Genomic DNA, 19,306 nt, shown 5'->3' on the forward strand with positions numbered 1-19,306 from the left:
GTCACGTACAAGCTGAGAGCAAGTATGGAGGCCGATCAGTGCCAAAGACGCACTCGGTCACGTAAACTGGACTTACGTCACACAGCAACAGGCTGAACGCGGTATGGAGGGTGATTAGTGCCAGAAAGAGCAGCGTTCATTCAGACGAAACCCCGGCTCATAATCTGAATACCAGCTTCATTTTAATCGACCATCATCAGATCTTCTGCTGGATATAATCATGTTGTTAATATATAAATAAGTACATATACCACAGAGGAACATCAGGGTCTGAACTGTGTTACTGTGGGTTACGTAAGTAAGACTGGACTGTTCAGACATATATGGAGGAACATCAGTGCTACAGTGGATGTGAATGTTCCTGTGGTGTGGGACTGTTTGTTGGAGATTAGTCAATTAGATCGGAGTTGTGTCAAATTAAAACGCTGATGATTAAACTGTTTGATTAGTTCCAGTAAAACCACCTGTCCGACCTCGTTTAGCCCCAGGTGAGCACACCTGAGGTGAATTAATACCAATAATCAGCTGGAACCACTCTGGAGCCAAACACCTGAAGGTTTCTCCTCCATGTTTTAACGTCTGCTAGTTTTATAATTTGATCTAACAGGTTGTCGATCTGTGAAGATTTGTTTTAAGTATTTATTTGTGTTTTATCTGGTTTTCTGTACTGTGCACTGAATGTTGTAATAAACTAATTTCAACAGCCTGATTGACCCTCATAGTAGAAATGATCCTAATTAGATTAATTAATAATAAAGCGTCTCAGCTGCAGGAACTGTTTGTCCAACCATTAACTTGTACGGTATTTTAATTATCAGCTCCATGTCTGAGGTTAGATCAACTGGAGGAGCTTCTAAGTTTCAGCTGAATATGAATTCATTTAGTTCCAAGAACACTTATTTTAGACCAAATGGTGTGATAATTCCACCCTTTTCCACCATCCTACAGGTTAAAGCATGATTAAACCAGCTGGGACACGTCGGGTTTCCGGTTGATGTTTGAGGAATTCAAAGATCTGACAACTCTTCACGACAGGTTTAATTCAGATTCCTGTAGAACCGAAGCGCCTCTCGGGTTCTGAGTTAAAGAATCAGATGAGACGACAAACTACTGAACAACTGTTTATTATTTGCTCTTAATAAAAAGCTTCAGAGAGTTGACGGAGGAGCTCTCTGACCGCCAACACTTATTGCATCAACAACCGTCCACCAAAAACTTTTGTTTCCTCCGAATTCAGGTTTTGTTTGAAGACCACCACCAGTCAGAACCTTTCAGAACCTTCTAGCATCAGGAGTCTGATGGGTCAGACTCTCTGTGGTCCTCAGCTCCAAACTTTGACCAAAATCAAACCGGAGACCAGTTTGATTTTGGTCCAAGTTTGGAGCTCAGAACCACAGAGTCGGACCCAACAGACCAGATCCTCACTGAGACACCAACCAGACTTTATTCTGCTGAATTCACCAAAACAAACTGACATAAAAAGTCCAGTATTCAGTTAAACTCGCGGGTGATTTTTACCCTAAAACCATGGCGCTCCAGCTGTGGCTTGTTAACTTAGCATACACACTAGAAGAGGTGGAAACCAAAGGCCAGAAATCCAACCAAAGATCAGAAAAACCCAACCAGAGGCCAGAAACCCAAACCAGAGGCCAGAATCCCAAACCACAGGTCAGGAAAACCAACCAGAGGTCAGGAAAACCAACCAGAGGTCAGGAAAACCAACCAGAGGTCAGGAAACCCAACCAGAGGTCAGGAAAACCAACCAGAGGTCAGGAAACCCAACCAGAGGTCAGTAAAGCACCTTGCAGCTGATCAATCCTTTGGTTTTATGTCTAATTCTGAGTTATTTCAGTGCGAACAGCAGAACCTCAGATGATCCGGTTCTGCTTCAGGGTCAAATCTTTTTATTTATTCTTCTGATTTAATCCAAAACCACTGAAATTACAGCCAAAGTGTTCCCAAAAACCAAACTAAAGATAGACTGCTCTGGATCTGAACATGAAGAGCTGAGGTGAAGCTTCAGACAGAAAACCTGATTTCATGAAGACCAGAGAAACTCCACGATCCCTTCTACATGTTAAATTCATGAGTTTAGGGAAACGGAAATGAATCAGGTTTCCTCCCGTTCCTAGTCTTAATGTAGGAAATGTGGCGACGTATTAAAACATTTAAATAGAAGCCAAAAACTCTGAGTGTTTGTATTTCTGGTTCATTTAAAGCTTCTAGAATCAAACTTGTGTCTGAGCTGCTGCTTCTCTTCTCATCTTCAACTTTTCTTTCATGCTTAAACAAAAGTTTTTGGTGCCTAAATGCAAAGAAATATTTTCTACAACAGAAGAAACACGTCGAGTTTACTTCCATCAACGAGTGAAGACGTTAGAAAAGCCGTTCTGGACCGTTGGTTCTGATCCGACCCAAGTTCAACTGTCAGCTCTAAGACCGATCCCAAGAACAAGAACCTTTTCCTCTACGGCTCCTCAACTCATCCAGTCGATTTCAACCCCGTCTGGAGTCCAATGTTAAGACAGAACCGACATAAAGACAGAACCCACCCAAAGGCGGAACCGATGTAAAGACGGAACCAACATAAAGACAGAACTGACCCAAAGACGGAACTGACGCAAAGACAGAACCAACATAAAGAGGGAACCAACCCAAAGACGGAACCGATCTGATTAAACTCATTACTGCCGTCTGTTCTCTGAATCGGTCGACTGTTTGGTGTTGGATTAAAGGAAGAACCGTCCTGAAACATCCTCAGAACATTCAGTTTACTGAGAAAAGGAGTTCTAATTGTGGAATCGGTTCCAGTAGAACGTTTCTGTTTTAGTGGATCTGAGGACAGAACAGGAACCAGCTTCTGTTTCTGTGTGGGTCGGATCAGAACGTTTCTAGAACTGAAGCCTCATATTGCTAAACGCTGCTACAGTTGAGGTTCGTGGCTTCAGGCTGAAGATTCTCTGAACAGGAGAAACTGAGTTAGTGTCTGGAGAACAACAAGGAGAACCAGAGGAAGAACCGGAGGAAGAACATCTGAGGAACGCCTTCAGTATGGAGGACAGAGAGTGCCTAAAGTCACAAACATGATCCAGTTTCACTGCGTCAGAATTCAGAAACGACAAACTGGTTGAAGTTTCTTCAAATCTTATTTCATTTCAAATTAATAAAGTTTTCCATTCAATTATGACGCAAGAAAATACTAATAAAAAAACATGTCATCACTTTGTTTATAAGGATCCTCTATATTTTATTTAATTCTCTTTTGTATTTATTGTCTGATGGATAAAATGATGAGTTTGTTTTGGTGGGACTTCCTGTTTTCTTGACTTCTGTCACTTTTAAATCTAATTTTATTTCATCTTAATAAAGTTTTCCATTAAATTATGACACAAATAAGAAAATGCCAATTAAAAAAAAAAAGTGTTTCATTGTAATTTAAACATATTTAATATTTATCAGAACATCACTCATGGAAGATTTAAAACGCCTGAAATAAACAAAGTGATTTTATTTTCCTTTAGTTCTTGTATTGATAAAATGATTGAAGCCAGGTTCAGTTTATTCATTCTGACGGAGTTTTTCATTAAATTGTGAACTCTTTCTTTACTTGAGGCGCTTCCGGTCCTCCATACAGACGTCTGGAGATAAAAGTTGGAAATGTAGGTTTAGCTGAAGCTAGCTGAAGCTAATGGAAGCTAACTGCAGCTAGCTGAAGCTAACAGAAGCTAACTGAAGCTAGCTGCAGCGTCTCTACGGACCGGCGGCTCGAGAACCAAGTAAACCACAGAGAAACGAGTGAAGAACAGAAAACAAAGCGACTGGAGCTGGACCTACGACCTTCAGACGACAACAGGAAGAACCCGAGGAGGAACCCGAGGAGGATCATGTTCAGGTGAAGATCCCAGGTGAGACGTAGAAAAATCCATTAGAAAGGTGAGGAGGTGGTTAGAGATAGACCTAGCAGGTGAAGCTAACCCAGTGAGCATCAGTCTGTGGTCGGCTAACGGAGAACATCTAGACACGTTATTTAAGGTTCTGATAAACTCGTGGTTCCGTCGCTGACAGATATGAAAGTTAAAGTTGCATTCAAGCCGTCTACCCCAGTGCTGGTGACAAATATACAACTAGTAGACAATCTGCATTATTTAGTCAACAGAACTATCTGGTTCCAGCGTGAAGAAGTTCCACCTTCAGGAGAACCTTCTTGTCCACGGAACTACGCTGCCACTTTGTTGTCCTTCTGGAACAGACAGAGAAAGCAGACGTTAGAATCAGACGACAGCAAACAGCTTTCATCCAGAACACGTTTAGTGACACAAACTAAGATCAGATAATCCTTTATTCCTGCCATCAGGGAACCTTCCAGAGTTACAGCAGCAGAACACGTTTAGTGACACGAAATTAACGACTTCTAACAACGTTCTGCACAAATCTGGATGACTGGCAGAGTTAACATGTAGGAACCAACACATGTTCTGATCTAAACATGTAGAAACCAACACATCAAAGTTAACATGTAGAAACCAACACGTGTTCTGATCTAAACATGCAGAAACCGACGTGTATCAGAGTTAACATGTATGTTTCATTTAGGGCTGCAACTAATGACAAATCGCTGAATCATCTGAGCACGATACGTCATCCAAAGCGGAACTGGGTGCGCAATGCAACAGAAATCACCGTCCGAGCGGAGCGCGGAACACGCACGGATGTCCACGCTGTATTGCACATAAATAGTATATGCATATATTATATATGCACGGTACAGCACGGAACACGCACGGATGTCTGCGCTGTATCGTACATAAATAGTATATGCACGGTACAGCGCGGAACACACATGGATGTCTGCGCTGTATCGTAAACGCGGATGACCATCCATGTTTTGCACTCCACTCAGACGGTGAGTTCTGTTGAATTGCGTGCTCACGTCTGCTTTTGATGACGCATCGTGCTCAGACGATTCATCGATTCGTCGTTAGTGGCACCCCTAGTTTCATTCAAACTTTATTTCATTTTAAGGTTCAGAAACTTCTGGAAAACACGGCCGCCATCTTGGAAAATGGCTGCCATTTTGAGTTCCTGAACATTTTAATTTTAGACTTGACCAGAACCATCTGGACCAGAACCATCTAACTGGACCAGAACGATCTGGATCAGAACCATGTAAAAGGATCAGAACGATCTGGATCAGAACCATCTAACAGGACCAGAACCACCTGCACCAGAACCATCTAACTGGATCAGAACCATCTGGAACAGAACCATTTAACTGGACCAGAACCACCTGGATGAGAACCATGTAACTGGATCAGAACCATCTAAGTTGATCAGAACTAACGGTCCTTACCCTGTATGCTGATAGGTCAGCGAACTCTCGCCCCGCTTGGTTTCCTCTGTACCCACCCCGATAGGCTCCGCCTCCCTGCGGCGGCCCGAAGGACCCTCGGCTGGCCGGGCGGCCCCGCCCCCCTCGGAATATCCCCCCGCGGCCACGGTAACCGCCACGACCTCGGCTCTGACGCAGCGGGATGCCAAACGTCTCGGCGTTCATCCTCCGCTCCTCGGCCCAGGTCTGACGGCGCTCCCTGCAGGAAGAGGCAGGAATTACCAGGAGGAACCAAGAAGAACCAGACAGAACCAGGAAGAACCAAGAAGAACCAGACAGAACCATTAGGAACCAGACAGAACTAGTGTTATGGCCTGTGGTAGCCGTGTGTTGGGAACTGAACTTGTGCAGCTTCTGTGTCTGGATGGTTTGTGGAGACCTTATTGATCACACAATTTCTCCAGACCTCCTCCCAGAAGACCCCAGTAATCACCACACCAGTCTAAAACTACAACTGTCTGGGTGGCTGGTTTGATGTGATCAGTTCTCCTGGAGCTTCTGTGTGAGATGTTCATGTTCCTGTCTGGTCTGTAGGTTTTGTATCTACTGAGGGGAGACTACAAACATCTAGAGCTTCTGATGGTGGCTGCTGATTCTGTGTGGAGCCTCCAGTCTTAGTGGAGATCATGGTTCCAGTTAGCAGTCCGCTAACTTCAGGAAGAAGTTATTCTGCAGTGAGTCTTGGTGAACCGTGTTTTAAATATCTGTTCAGAGGAACCAGCATGGTTTAGTTCTGTTCCTGGTGGTGGCTGGTGCTGCTGTGATTCAGTCTGGTTAGGGAGTTAGCTGTTCTGTTTGTGTTTAGAGTCTCTGATAGCTTTTGTTGGGTTCTTTGATCTAGAACCACCCACCGGTCTTTAACCTTTGTTTGATCCCTGATCTGTTACCTACTGAGCAATAAATTCCTCTGCCTGAACCAATAACACCTGATTACACCTGGTCACATCCAGCTGACCTTGGAGGTTGGATCATAACCAGACAGAACCGGACAGAACCAAGTAGAACCACAGAGAACCAGGTAGAACCAGACAGAACAAGGTGGAACCAGCAGAACCAGGTAGAATCAGACAGAACCAGGAGGAACCAAACAGAACCAGGATCCCAACAGGACCAGTTCCAGTCAGCTGATCAGCTCTAAACTGAGTCTCTGTCCTGAGACGAACTCAACGGTTTTATAATTGATCATTTTGTGGTTTTTAACCCTCTACTGTTTTTATTTTGATTCAGGAGTTTGTATTGTTCCCCAGAGATCCAGAACATCAGAAAGGATAAATAAAGGCGTGGAATGTAAGAATGAAGCCATAAATGGTGAGAATCAGAAACAGGTAAACTCACCTGGGGAAAGCTGAGCCTCCAGACTTGTCATTGGCTTTCCTGGTGGACAGAAAACATGAAACGGATTACTCACTAAAACAAATATTCATCTGATTTATCATTAAATATCCATTAAAAGTTTAAAAGGAAACAATCCAAAATTACTAAAACATTCAAAATCTACTTTGTCCAGAACGAAGAGCTACGTAGAAGATGTCCCAAATACAAAAAAATTTCCGAAAGTCTTCAGATTTTAACCAAATAACTCCTGGATGATTCAAAGATGTGTAAAAATGAAATAGTTAATAGTTAGTTAATGATAAAATAAAATAAATAAAATCTGTCTGAAACGGCTCAAACTCAGTTCTGCAGATCTTAAATGCAGGATAATCTGATCTGTAGACCTCAGAGGGACCGCCTGAAAGGGAGCATCTGGAAGGGACCATCTGGACCAGTACCTGGTGTCGTCGCAGGAGATGTTGTCGAAGAAGGACTTGGACTTGTCGTAGTAGCAGTTGGGTCCCAGCGGGTCGCACTCGTCCTCAGCGTTTCCTTCGCTGTTCTGAGTTTCCACACCAGAGTCGCCTTTATCCTCCCCGTTCAGAGCTTTCTCCGACTTCTCCGTCTTCTCATCTGAGGAGACAGTAAGAGCTCAGAGGACGCAAGGTTTCACACCAACAAAGGATTATTACTCAGCCAAGGATCAACATTGGTCCGCCCGTCTGTCAACAGAGCCATCGGTAGGACTCACAGACGAACTATTCGTAGGACAGACCAGAACCATTCGTAGGACAGACCAGAACCATTCGTAGGACTGACCATTTATAGGACGGACGGACGGACTATTAGTAGGACGGATGCATGGACCATTTGTGGAACAGTTGGAAAAGAACCATTCGTAGGACGGATGGACCATTAGGACGGACGGACCGACCGACCGACCATTAGTCCTATGGATGGTTCTCGTCCGTCTGTTAGCAACAGTGCTCAAAAACGGACTAACGGATTTGGAGTAAATTTCCAGTGAAGGTCAGAAATGACTCCAGGACCACGTGATCAGATTCTGGCAGTGATGCAGCTTCTAGTCTGGATCCACGGATTAGTACAAGATTTCTGTATCATTGCAAGAGACGTTTTAGTTCATCCTCAGTCATCCTGTTTATTTAGTGTTTCAGAGACTTTAGTTCAGGAGAACATCTGGAGCCAAACTCTAGAGCTACCACTCTTCGTTCTTAGGTTCTGGAGAAACTTCAAGTGATCTGGACATTTTTTTACTTCATATTTTAGTCATTTTGGGACACTGTGACATAATTTCAGAGAGGTTTTGAGTCCTCTTGGACTTTATTGTGATGTTGGACAGTGTTTCAGGTCATTTAAGACAGATGTTGGACGGTTTAGATTCATTTTGGACCAATTTTAAGTCATTTTAAACATTGATTACATGAATGTTGAGTCATTTTTGGGTTGTTTGACAGATTTTAAGTTGTTTTGGACAGTTTAGAGTGATTCTGGACAAGTTTCCAGTCATTTTAAACAACTTTCACATACTTCTGGATTAGTTTTGAGTCATTGTGGATACTTTTTTACGTTATTTTGAACAGTCCTGCAGTCAGTCGGGTCACGTTTTAAGTCAACTGTCAGCTTCAGGGTGAATCCAAAGAAAAAGAACCATCTTTTTCTCTACATTTCCTAAACACATCCAGTTCTTTATAGGTAACTTTGCACGTCAGCCTTCACCGACCGCCTGGAGTCGAAGCCATGAAGCCGAGGTAAAGACAGAAGAGACGTATAGACGGAACCACCCCGAGTCAACAGTTAAACTCGTCTGTTTTCTGAATCGGTCGACTGTTTGGTGTGAGATTAAAGTAAAAACCGTCCTGAGACATCCTCAGAATGTCCAGTTTACTGAGAAAAGGAGTTTTTTGTCTCCTGGTGACCCACAGCCTCCAAGAAAACAAATATTAACTCAATATTACAGTCTACAGATTAAAGGAACAAAAACATTCAGTGTTTGTAATGAAGCTGAACTTTTTCCAGGAAAGACGAACCTTTGAGCTTCAGTTTGCTCTGGAACTCGCGGTCGATCTCCTCCTTGTTGAACTGAGCGTTGGCGCTCTCGAAGTCAAAGTCCTTCTCGAACTTCATTGGTCCGTCTCGGCGGACGTTGAAGCGTCCTCGGCCGCGGTGTCCTCCACCTCGACCGCGACGGTTTGCCGGCGCTCCGGCAGGTGCTGGTGGAATAAAACAGTCCGTTAGCTGCCAGAACCAGAACCACACAGTAAATCAAAGCACACAGCCATCATGGAGAAGGAGTTCTCTGGTTTAATATGGGTTCAAACAGCCACAACTCAGCAGCTTCACATGTTAGAAAACCACAAGAACAGAAATAAAAGCACAACAAACATGGAGGGAATCAATCCAAGCAGCTCCAGCAGCACAGGAAGCATCTCTGGAACATCATTCAGCTCCATTGACATGAACAGCATGTCAATCTGCACACAGCAGCAAAGACAACAGGCCAAGGAGGATGGATGAGGATGGACTCAAAACTGATCCAACACTACATTAAACTGCTCCAAAACTAATCAAAAAACATCCAAAATGACCTAAAAGGTGACCAGACTGACTGCAGGACTGTCCAGAATAACATAAAAAAATGTCCACAATGACTCAAAACCAATCCAGAAGTATGTGAAAGTTGTTTAAAATGACTGGGAACTTGTCCAGAATTAATCTAAACTGTCCAAAACAATCTAAATCTTGACCAGATTGACTCAAAAATGACTCAATATTAGTGTAATCAATGTTTAAAATGACTTAAAATTGGTCCAAAATGACTCTAAACCATCCAACATCTGTCTGAAAGGACCTGAAACACTGTCCAACATCACAATAAACACTAATCTAAACATAAAAAGACCTAAATGACTCTAAACTTCTCTGAAATTATGCCACTATGTCCCAAAATGACTAAATATGAAGTAAACATGTCCAGATGAAGCTTCTTCTAGAGCTAGCTCCAGATGTTTGTACTGGATTTACGGATGGCTGAGGATGAGGATGGTCCACTCTCTGAGGAGGAACATGCACAGTGACCTGGGATACGTTTACTGGACTCCCTGCCTTCTCCTCGGCCCTGATCGCTCTCTGGTTTGGGGCCTTTCTGGACGTCTGAGCCTGGAACAGCAGAATCCTTTAGAGTGAACAACCAGCGGCCAACAGGTGGCGCTATTCTCCTACCTCCACACACAGACAACGCTTTGACAGGAGGAGCTCTGGAACACAACGTCAGCACATCATCCATAGAGAACGTTCTGTTTGTTACATGAATAACTGGAGGTTATTTAGCTCTGATCAAACCTTTTATGGTAGTCTGTCACTTACAGAACGTTATGATTATGTTTCACTGAGAACAAAAACAAAACCAACTGTGTAAGAATTCAGCTTCTTTGGTTTTCTGGTTATTTAAACTGTAGTTAAACTTTATCTGAACGACTACATATTTGTGTCATTCCAGAGCTGGAGGACGTTTGACATCCCATAATCCACGTATTAAACCCTAAAACATGCAGTAGTGTGTAAATGTTCTTGTTCTGAGACCAAACTTACAAAAACTAGGAGAAAACAATGTTCGAAATATTTAAAAATACCAAGTAAGTCTGGAGTTCCGCAAAAATGTCATTTTTCTCTTGTCCCACCCCCCTGATGGCCAAATTTCTAATAAAAAAGAATCTAATTTAAATCTCCTTTATTGGTTTTAGTTTTTCATTCATGTCTCTGTAATTGTGGGAACATTTTTTAATCAACTTAGTATTTTATATAATAATTATTATTCATGGAATAATAATTATTGTCCCACAACAACTCTGTTGCTGTCGTATTGTCTTGTTTTTGTCGTTTCCATTATCCAACAGTGTTCCTACAGAATGTGTAGAGCAAAGCTATGTCCTCTCTTCTATTTTCCATCTTTTCATCCCATTGTCAGCCTTGATTGAACGTCTTCCTCCAGCTCATATTATCAGGATCAGACTAATTCTTTGGACTGTTTTCCATCAGTCAGTTTGTCCTCTTGGTCAGCAGTAACAGCAGCTAAATATCTAGCTTCTCCTGCTGAGAAAAAGATCACATTAGCATGGATTAGCAACCCTGTTACTGTGATTAGAGTAGGGTTAGCAAACAACACAGAAAACATGGAATAAGAAGCTGAGCCCATCAATACCTATTATTGATCAATATGGAGCAGGAAAATGGAAAAGAGAAGGCTGATTTTAAAACATTTAAAGCCCAGATGTCCTCCAGATGTGGAATAATGATCCTTATACATGTATTTATCAGTCGTCTCCTCAGCATTTATTTATTCTGTGCTACAGATTATTGACTGTTACTGTAATAATTGTCAAACTAATATTTTTAGGTTTTTACATTGACTAAATGTTAATTATGCTGTGAATTAAACCTCATCGTCGGCTCGTATTAAATAATTTTTTTGTGTGTTCTTGTGACAAGGATGTGACCTGTGTGTGACAGGAAGCGGCGGCTGCTTCCTGCTGGAGGCCTCACCTGATTGGCTGAACAGAGAGTGAGGCAGTCCTGCAGGCCGGTCTACAGCAGACATGGACCTGGGTCCAGACCAGCCCCTGGAAGCCTCCCCCCTCCTGGAGTCCACGCCGTCCTGCTGCGCCGCCTTCTGCCCGCTGGGACCACCGGGGGGCGCCGTGCGGCCGTGGGCAGGGCTCCTGCGGCTCAGCCCAGGGGCCTGCGCAGTGGAGGCAGAGGCTGGGGCAGACGGGGCGTTCTGGATCACCTGCTCCAGGGTCGGGCTCTTCCTCAGCGGGTCCAGACTGGGGCTGCTGCGACCTGGACCAGAACCAGAACAAGCACAGAGGACAGGTTAGTGGGGACACCAATCAGGACCACGGTGATCAATACTGGCACTGATCAGACCAACTACAGTCAGACGGGCTGTTCACAGGGAACCGGAGATCAGCTGTCAACAGGTCTAGTCTCAGTTCCTCTACACATGTAAGCAGAAACATCTGGTTCTGTTTCTGTAGGTTCTACCTTCAGGAACCAGAACCAGCAGCTGATCAACCCACTGAAGAGGAAGCTGATCGACCTGTAGACGATCAATACTGACAGAACGGAGGCCCTCTGCTGCTTCCACTGATGTTAGAAACTAAAAGGAATCCTTGAACCGGAGACTAATGATCGTTAAACATAACCTGGATAAACCACAGAATATTAGAAATATCATCAGTTTAAAAGTCTGAAGATGAATCTGAAATAATCTGAAGTAAACTTTAGTCAAAATCACATAAAGCAGGGGTGTCAAACATAAGGCCTGAGGGCCAAAAGCAGCCCACCAGAGGGTCCAATCTGGTCGTGGGATGTGTCTGAAGTGTAAAAATCACAGAAGACATTAACTGCAGATTGTAAATTAGTAAAAATATGAATTTAAAGTCATTTCTAGCTCTACTATATGGTTCAGTTCCAGATGACTGAATGTTGTGTTCCTTTGTAGACTCTCTGTGATCTGGAAGTTGTAATGTGGAAATGATAAACTGAGGCTGAACGTTGATGAAATTTCACTTATTTTTCTTGATAAATTTCAGGTTGTTCATGATGTTTTCTAAAAAGAGAATTCCTTAAATGTGATCATTTTTGCACTGAACCAAAGGAACCATCAGGAGTTGTGGTTATTTATAGGCTATTCTGCTGTGGTTTTACTGGTCCGGTCCACTGGAGATCAAACTGGACTGGATATGGAACCTGGACTCAGATGAGTTTGACTCTCCTGGTTTAAAGTCATGGAACATGTAGAGGTGAACGTGAAGGTCTCGACCGTTAGAAGTCAGAACTATGGAACATGTAGAGGAGAACGTGAAGGTCTCGACCGTTAGAAGTCAGAACTATGGAACACATAGAGGAGAACGTGAAGGTCTGGACCGTTAGAAGTCAGAACTATGGAACATGTAGAGGAGAACGTGAAGGTCTCGACCGTTAGAAGTCAGACACCCTGAGTCCGTCCTCCTCGGTTCTGTTGCATGCCTTACGTGGTACCAGAACCACTACTGGGCCCTGAACCCTTGGATGTCATGCAGAGCCGAGCCCAGACCGGAGCTTACCGACACCGACGGGTCCAAACTGGGGCGAGACCAGGGGGCTGGTGCTGAACTGACTGTAGGCAGGAACCGGAGCTCGGTTGAAGAGTCCGTAAGAACCGGCGGACTGGAAGGGAGTCGGAGCCGAAGCCCCGGCAGACGAGGAGCTGGAGCTCATGGACGACTGAAACCACAGAAGAAGACGGTTTGAAAGACTGAATCAGAAATCAGAGTCTCAAGGAAGGAATGACTATCAGTTAACGTACTACAGATATAACAACCATTAAAGATAAAATAACCAAGAGGTCAGCTGTAGTACCTGGCTGTTCCATCAGGTGGAGCCTGTTAATGCTGCAGAGATACAGGAGGTTACAGCAGAGGGCATTATGGGAGGTTAACCAGCAGAGAGCATTATGAGAGTTTAACCAGCAGAGGGCACCATGACTGAGACTAATGAGGAGGTTCATGACCTCCAGTCAGTTTATAATAGAAACAGAATAAACCAGAACTATGCCTGCATCAGTTACTGAGGCCAGGTAAACTAGGTAGTTTACCTGGACTACAGGTAGTTTACCTGGATTATAATTATTTTACCTGGACTACAGGTAATTTACCTGGACTATAATTAGTTTACCTAGACTACAGGTAGTTTAAGGATAAGGATAAACTTTATTGATCCCACAGTGGGGAAAGTTCAACGTTACAGCAGCTCCAAAGAAAAAGTATAAAGGCAGTGCAGGAATAGATAAGAAAAAGAAACCTGGACTATAATTAGTTTACCTGGACTACAGGTAGTTTACCTGGACTATGATTAGTTTACCTGGACTACAGGTAGTTTACCTGGACTATAGTGGGTTTACCTGGACTACAGGTAGTTTACCTGGACTATAATTAGTGTACCTGGACTATAATTAGTGTACCTGGACTACAGGTAATTTACCTGGACTATAATTAGTTTACCTAGACTACAGGTAGTTTACCTGGATTATAGTGGGTTTACCTGGATTATAGTGGGTTTACCTGGACTATAGTGGGTTTACCTGGACTATAAATAGTCAACCTGGACTATAATTAGTTTACCTGGACTATAATTAGTGTACCTGGACTACAGGTAATTTACCTGGACTATAATTAGTTTACCTGGACTACAGGTAGTTTACCTGGACTATAGTGGGTTTACCTGGACTATAGTGGGTTTACCTGGACTATAAATAGTTTACCTGGACTACAGGTAATATACCTGAACTATAATTAGTTTACCTGGACTACAGGTAGTATACCTGGACTATAATTAGTTTACATGGACTACAGGTAGTTTACCTGGACTATAGTGGGTTTACCTGGACTATAGTGGGTTTACCTGGACTATAAATAGTTTACCTGGACTACAGGTAATATACCTGAACTATAATTAGTTTACCTGGACTACAGGTAGTATACCTGGACTATAATTAGTTTACGTGGACTACAGGTAGTTTACCTGGACTATAGTGGGCTTACCTGGACTATAGTGGGCTTACCTGGACTATAGTGGGTTTACCTGGACTACAGGTAGTTTACCTGGACTATAATTAGTTTACCTGGACTACAGGTAGTTTACCTGGACTATAGTGGGCTTACCTGGACTATGATTAGTTTACCTGGACTACAGGTAGTTTACCTGGACTATAGTGGGTTTACCTGGACTATAGTGGGTTTACCTGGACTATAAATAGTTTACCTGGACTACAGGTAGTTTACCTGGACTACAAGTAGTTTACCTGTAGTATAGTTGGTTTACCTGGACTACAGGTAGTTTACCTGGACTATAATTAGTTTACCTGTACTATAGCGGGTTAACCTGGACTATAGCGGGTTTACCTGGACTATAATTAGTTTACTTAGACTATAGTTGGTTTACCTGGACTACAAGTAGTTTACCTGGACTATAGTTGGTATACCTGGACTACAGGTAGTTTACTTGGACTATAATTAGTTTACCTGGACTATAATTAGTTTACCTGGACTACAGGTAGTTTACCTGGACTATAATTAGTTTTCCTGGACTATAATTAGTTTACCTGGACTACAGGTAGTTTACCTGGACTATAGTGGGCTTACCTGGACTATAATTAGTTTACCTGGACTATAGTGGGTTTACCTGGACTACAGATAGTTTACCTGGACTATAATTAGTGTACCTGGACTATAATTAGTGTACCTGGACTACAGGTAATTTACCTGGACTATAATTAGTTTACCTGGACTACAGGTAGTTTACCTGGACTATAGTGGGTTTACCTGGACTATAGTGGGTTTACCTGGACTATAAATAGTTTACCTGGACTACAGGTAATATACCTGAACTATAATTAGTTTACCTGGACTACAGGTAGTATACCTGGACTATAATTAGTTTACGTGGACTACAGGTAGTTTACCTGGACTATAGTGGGCTTACCTGGACTATAGTGGGCTTACCTGGACTATAGTGGGTTTACCTGGACTACAGGTAGTTTACCTGGACTATAGTGGGCTTACCTGGACTATGATTAGTTTACCTGGACTACAGGTAGTTTACCTGGACTATAGTGGGTTTACCTGGACTATAAATAGTTCACCTGGACTACAGGTAGTTTACCTGGACTACAAGTAGTTTACCTGGACTATAGTTGGTTTACCTGGACTACAGGTAGTTTACCTGGACTATAATTAGTTTACCTGGACTATAGCGGGTTAACCTGGACTATAGCGGGTTTACCTGGACTATAATTAGTTTACTTAGACTATAGTTGGTTTACCTGGACTACAGGTAGTTTACCTGGACCATAGCGGGTTAACCTGGACTATAGCGGGTTAACCTGGACTATAATTAGTTTACTTAGACTATAGTGGGTTCACGTGGACTATAGGTAGTTTACCTGGACTATAGCGGGGTCCTGGGGCAGAGAACATGTTGGTTTTGGAGGCTCGCAGACTGTCAGGTCCTTGATGTCGCTGCCTCTGAAGATGATGTATTCGAAGGTGTCGTCTCGAGGAGGAATGGGTCGGTCGGTGGGGCGATCCTCAGTACCGAAGGACCGAACTAACAGAGGAAGAACAAACAGAAACATCTTAATAATGATTTAAACCTACAAACATTAAATAAATACTGGTTTACCTCAGTATAGGAATTCTGGAGATGAACTTTTAAACTCAGAACTTTGATTTCTGACCAACAAATGCTAAAAGAACCTCCTTTGGGATCAGAGTTTTATCTCAGCAGCTCAACCATCATCTGGGTTTGGTCTAATTATCAGATGATTTAGTCTCCAGTAATATTTCTGTTCAGTTTGCTGCATGATGAATCACAGAAGTATAAAACAAATTGAAAAACCAGAACATTTTAGATGAAAGATCAGTTCATGGATTTTCAAATGACTAGAAATGCACAATATTGGATAGTCAGAATAAATGGTGTTTAAAATTAAAATGCCCTGTTTTATATTACAATTAAAATGATTTTCTTATTCTGTACAGTAAATGTTATCATTTATAAGCACCATATTTCACACATCAGAGACTATGTAAATATATAACAGAAATCTGACTAAATAATAATAAAATATCTGCAAAATAATCTCATGCATCTCTGCTTGCTGTGAAGGTTAATCAGCTACTGTCAATTAATCCATAACTATTCTGATAATTCAATAGTTGGGAATCTTTTTTAATAAAAACTGTTTAAATTCTGTGATTTCAGGTCCTTCAGTGAATATTTTCTGATTTCTTTCCGCTGACATCAAACTGAAGATCTTTGGACTAAACATTAGCGGAAACTCTGATCCACGTTTTAATTAAAAAAAAAAAAAAAAAAAAAAAACTCAAACTGATTAATTAACTATTTTTTCTGATTAATTTCATAGCTGACAACTGATTCACTGTTCCAACAGGAGGAAACAGTTCAATCAGAATCTGATACTGCAGCTCTAATACTAAACTTTATTTCAAAGATTTACTCAGTTTTAGTCCCATTGTTGTGTCACTTTTGTACCTTTTCTCGTCATTTTTGTGGTATTTTTGTCATTGTTGCCCATCCTACTGTATCACTTTGTGTCATTTTTTTGTGTCTTTTTGTGCCATGTTGTGCTATTTAATGATCCTTGTGTCATTTAGATGTCTTTTTGTGTCAAAACGACACAAAAAACGTTCTTGATGGCATCCTGACATTCAGCTGATGGGGAAACTGAAATAATGACTTCAAAATTTAAATCAATACTCATATATGTCAGTTCTAAATATCAGATATTGATTACTAGCAATCAGTCTCAACCCTAAAAAGACCAGTAAATGGTCATAATTAGAGTTTACCTTAATTACTCAACCCGATTGGTCAGATTATTATAATTGGTGATTATTTCTGATCGGTTAATCGATTAGCAGCTGTGTCCGGTGTCTCCAGACTTTCTAGACCCTCCTCCAGGTTTCGTTCAGACGGATAAAGCTGCTGTCACACGTTTCATTAATAGCGTTTCGTCATAATCTGCGGCTGGAACCAGGTGAGTGCTCTGACGTCAGAGCAGGTGAAGCTGAGGAATTTCACGCGGCGTGTTGTTTTCACCGCCGGCTAAATGTTAGCTGACTCACGTCGCAAACTCACACCGCTGCACGTGTGTTGTTGTTAATTCACAGATTAATTCATCACAGACTTAGCCGGGCAGCTAATAGTTCAGCTGCGTCCGTTTCAACTAGCTTTAGCACCTTAGCGCCTCCCCATGTTAACTAATAGACGTTAGCATGAGCTAATGTCTATTGGTTAAGATGAGAAGGCGCTAAGATGCTAAAGCTGCGTCCGCTTGAGTTAGCTTTAGCATCTTAGCGCCTCCCCCATGTTAACCAATGGACGTTAGCTCATGGTAACGAGCAAACCACCGGCTAACGCTATAAATGTTGCAGTTCCGTGAGTTCACTCCTCGGAGCAGAACTCCCACCGGTTCTAAGTCACATTTTAATTAAAAATTAAATTCATTTTTCCGTATTAAGCACAAACAAAAATAAAACCATAGCAACAGATGCTAAGCCGCTAGATGAGCCCAGAGAACGGCTACCTTTAGCCAGAGCCACGGTGGAGTTCTCCGTGTCGATGGTGTACAGGATCCCTTCGTAGCGGATCTCGGCCTTCGAGATCAGGCTGATTTTGCTGCCCAGATAAGGCGTCCCGCCGCTCATGGTGCCTCCCTACAGAACGGCGCTCCAGACAAGAAACGGAACAGACGGTCCCTCCGAGCCGTGCGGTGAGCAGAGCCGATTCTCCAGCGGGTTTCTCCCGGTTTGTTTGTATCTCTGCACCGCTGTTCTCCGCAGCTACAACATGGCTACCTCCTCCTCCATCCAAGGGCTCTAAGCGCGGGGGCTAATGAGACTTCATGATGTCGCGGGACTTCAAGGTAGCGCAGACTCTAGATATGTGAAGGATAGAAAAGCAAACAGTGGTAAAATAAAAATACTATGGCACTGGAAAACTACTCAGTTACTGCAAATAAAAACGAAGAAATAATGAAATGTTACTCAACTAAAAGTACAAAAGTATATTTCAGGAAAATGTAATTTATTTGAAATAAACTCAATGAGTGTCAGTAGAAGAGTTTACAGCAAAAAGAACAAACTGTAATCAGATTACCTCTGAGTTATCAGTAGACTGTTTAGTTTATGAACAATCAAATGCAAATACTTTGTGATAACTATATACTAGTTTTATTTATAATAAAGCCTCATTTTATAAAGTTTTCATGTTTTGGCTGCAAAACAAAATTTGTTCCATAAATAAAAGTTCCACTTTAACTCCTGGCCCTAAAAAGATCTGATAACATGAAGACAGAAATAAAAACATATTTGTTGGCAAAAATAATAAGCAAAAATATAAATTAAACAATCATTTTTAAAAAGACTAATTCTCATTGTCTTCTTGCTTCTAAAAGCTGGAGCTGCTGATCAAACTGTTCTTTAGTTGTTTTTATTTTATATGAGACAAATGCTTTCTTTTGTAATGATTAGAATATTCCAATAAATATTCAGCCATAGCTTATAATATGAAATCTTTCTAACTTTTTGTTTTATACTAAACTAAATGACTCAGGAATGTAATTAATTTTGTGAAGTTTTATTCTAAGTAATGAATTTGGGTGTTGTTCTTATTAATTTGTGAATGTATGATTCAGCACTGAGGAAAATTTATTGCTTTTGTTTTCCAAAGCTGGATAAACTTGTATTTTCTGTAACTAACTTCAGCCCTGAACATGTTTTATTCCTGTTAAACACTTGGAAAAGTTCTGTGTAAATAACATTTAATATTATCATTGTTATCATCCACATTTTATTGATTTGTGACCTGTAATGTGAAGCAATCTGAGATTGCTGTTTTTGTGCGTCTAACGTGTAAAATGACGCCGTGAGATGGAGGTTTTACCTGCAGACTCTATCAGAGATTCTAGCTCTTCTAGTTCTACGCTCCAGAACGAGCCCGATCCTGCGCGCATGCGTACAT

General features: G+C 41.9%; 1 protein-coding gene across 6 annotated transcripts; it reads right to left on the minus strand.

Annotated features, from left to right (window-relative positions):
- Positions 1–1,108: 1,108 nt before the first annotated feature.
- On the minus strand, positions 1,109–18,174 carry lsm14aa (LSM14A mRNA processing body assembly factor a). 6 transcript variants are annotated; one of them, XM_055009278.1, is made up of 10 exons: positions 17,871–18,174; positions 15,705–15,868; positions 12,829–12,988; positions 11,264–11,560; positions 9,800–9,880; positions 8,752–8,934; positions 7,162–7,336; positions 6,725–6,763; positions 5,407–5,588; positions 1,109–4,237 (listed from the first exon to the last, which is right to left on the minus strand). In XM_055009278.1, the coding sequence occupies exons 1-10, from the start codon at positions 17,989–17,991 to the stop codon at positions 4,191–4,193; spliced, it is 1,449 nt and encodes a 482-aa protein (XP_054865253.1). In that variant the 5' UTR covers positions 17,992–18,174; the 3' UTR covers positions 1,109–4,190. The 6 variants fall into 6 exon arrangements, with proteins under 6 accessions (XP_054865253.1, XP_035810848.1, XP_035810847.1 ...); XM_035954955.2 differs by having other exon boundaries at positions 1,109–4,240; XM_035954954.2 differs by having other exon boundaries at positions 5,351–5,588.
- Positions 18,175–19,306: the final 1,132 nt, after the last annotated feature.

The sequence above is a fragment of the Amphiprion ocellaris genome, chromosome 3 (genome assembly GCF_022539595.1).
Source record: "Amphiprion ocellaris isolate individual 3 ecotype Okinawa chromosome 3, ASM2253959v1, whole genome shotgun sequence".
In the NCBI taxonomy this organism is placed as follows: Eukaryota; Metazoa; Chordata; class Actinopteri; family Pomacentridae; genus Amphiprion; species Amphiprion ocellaris.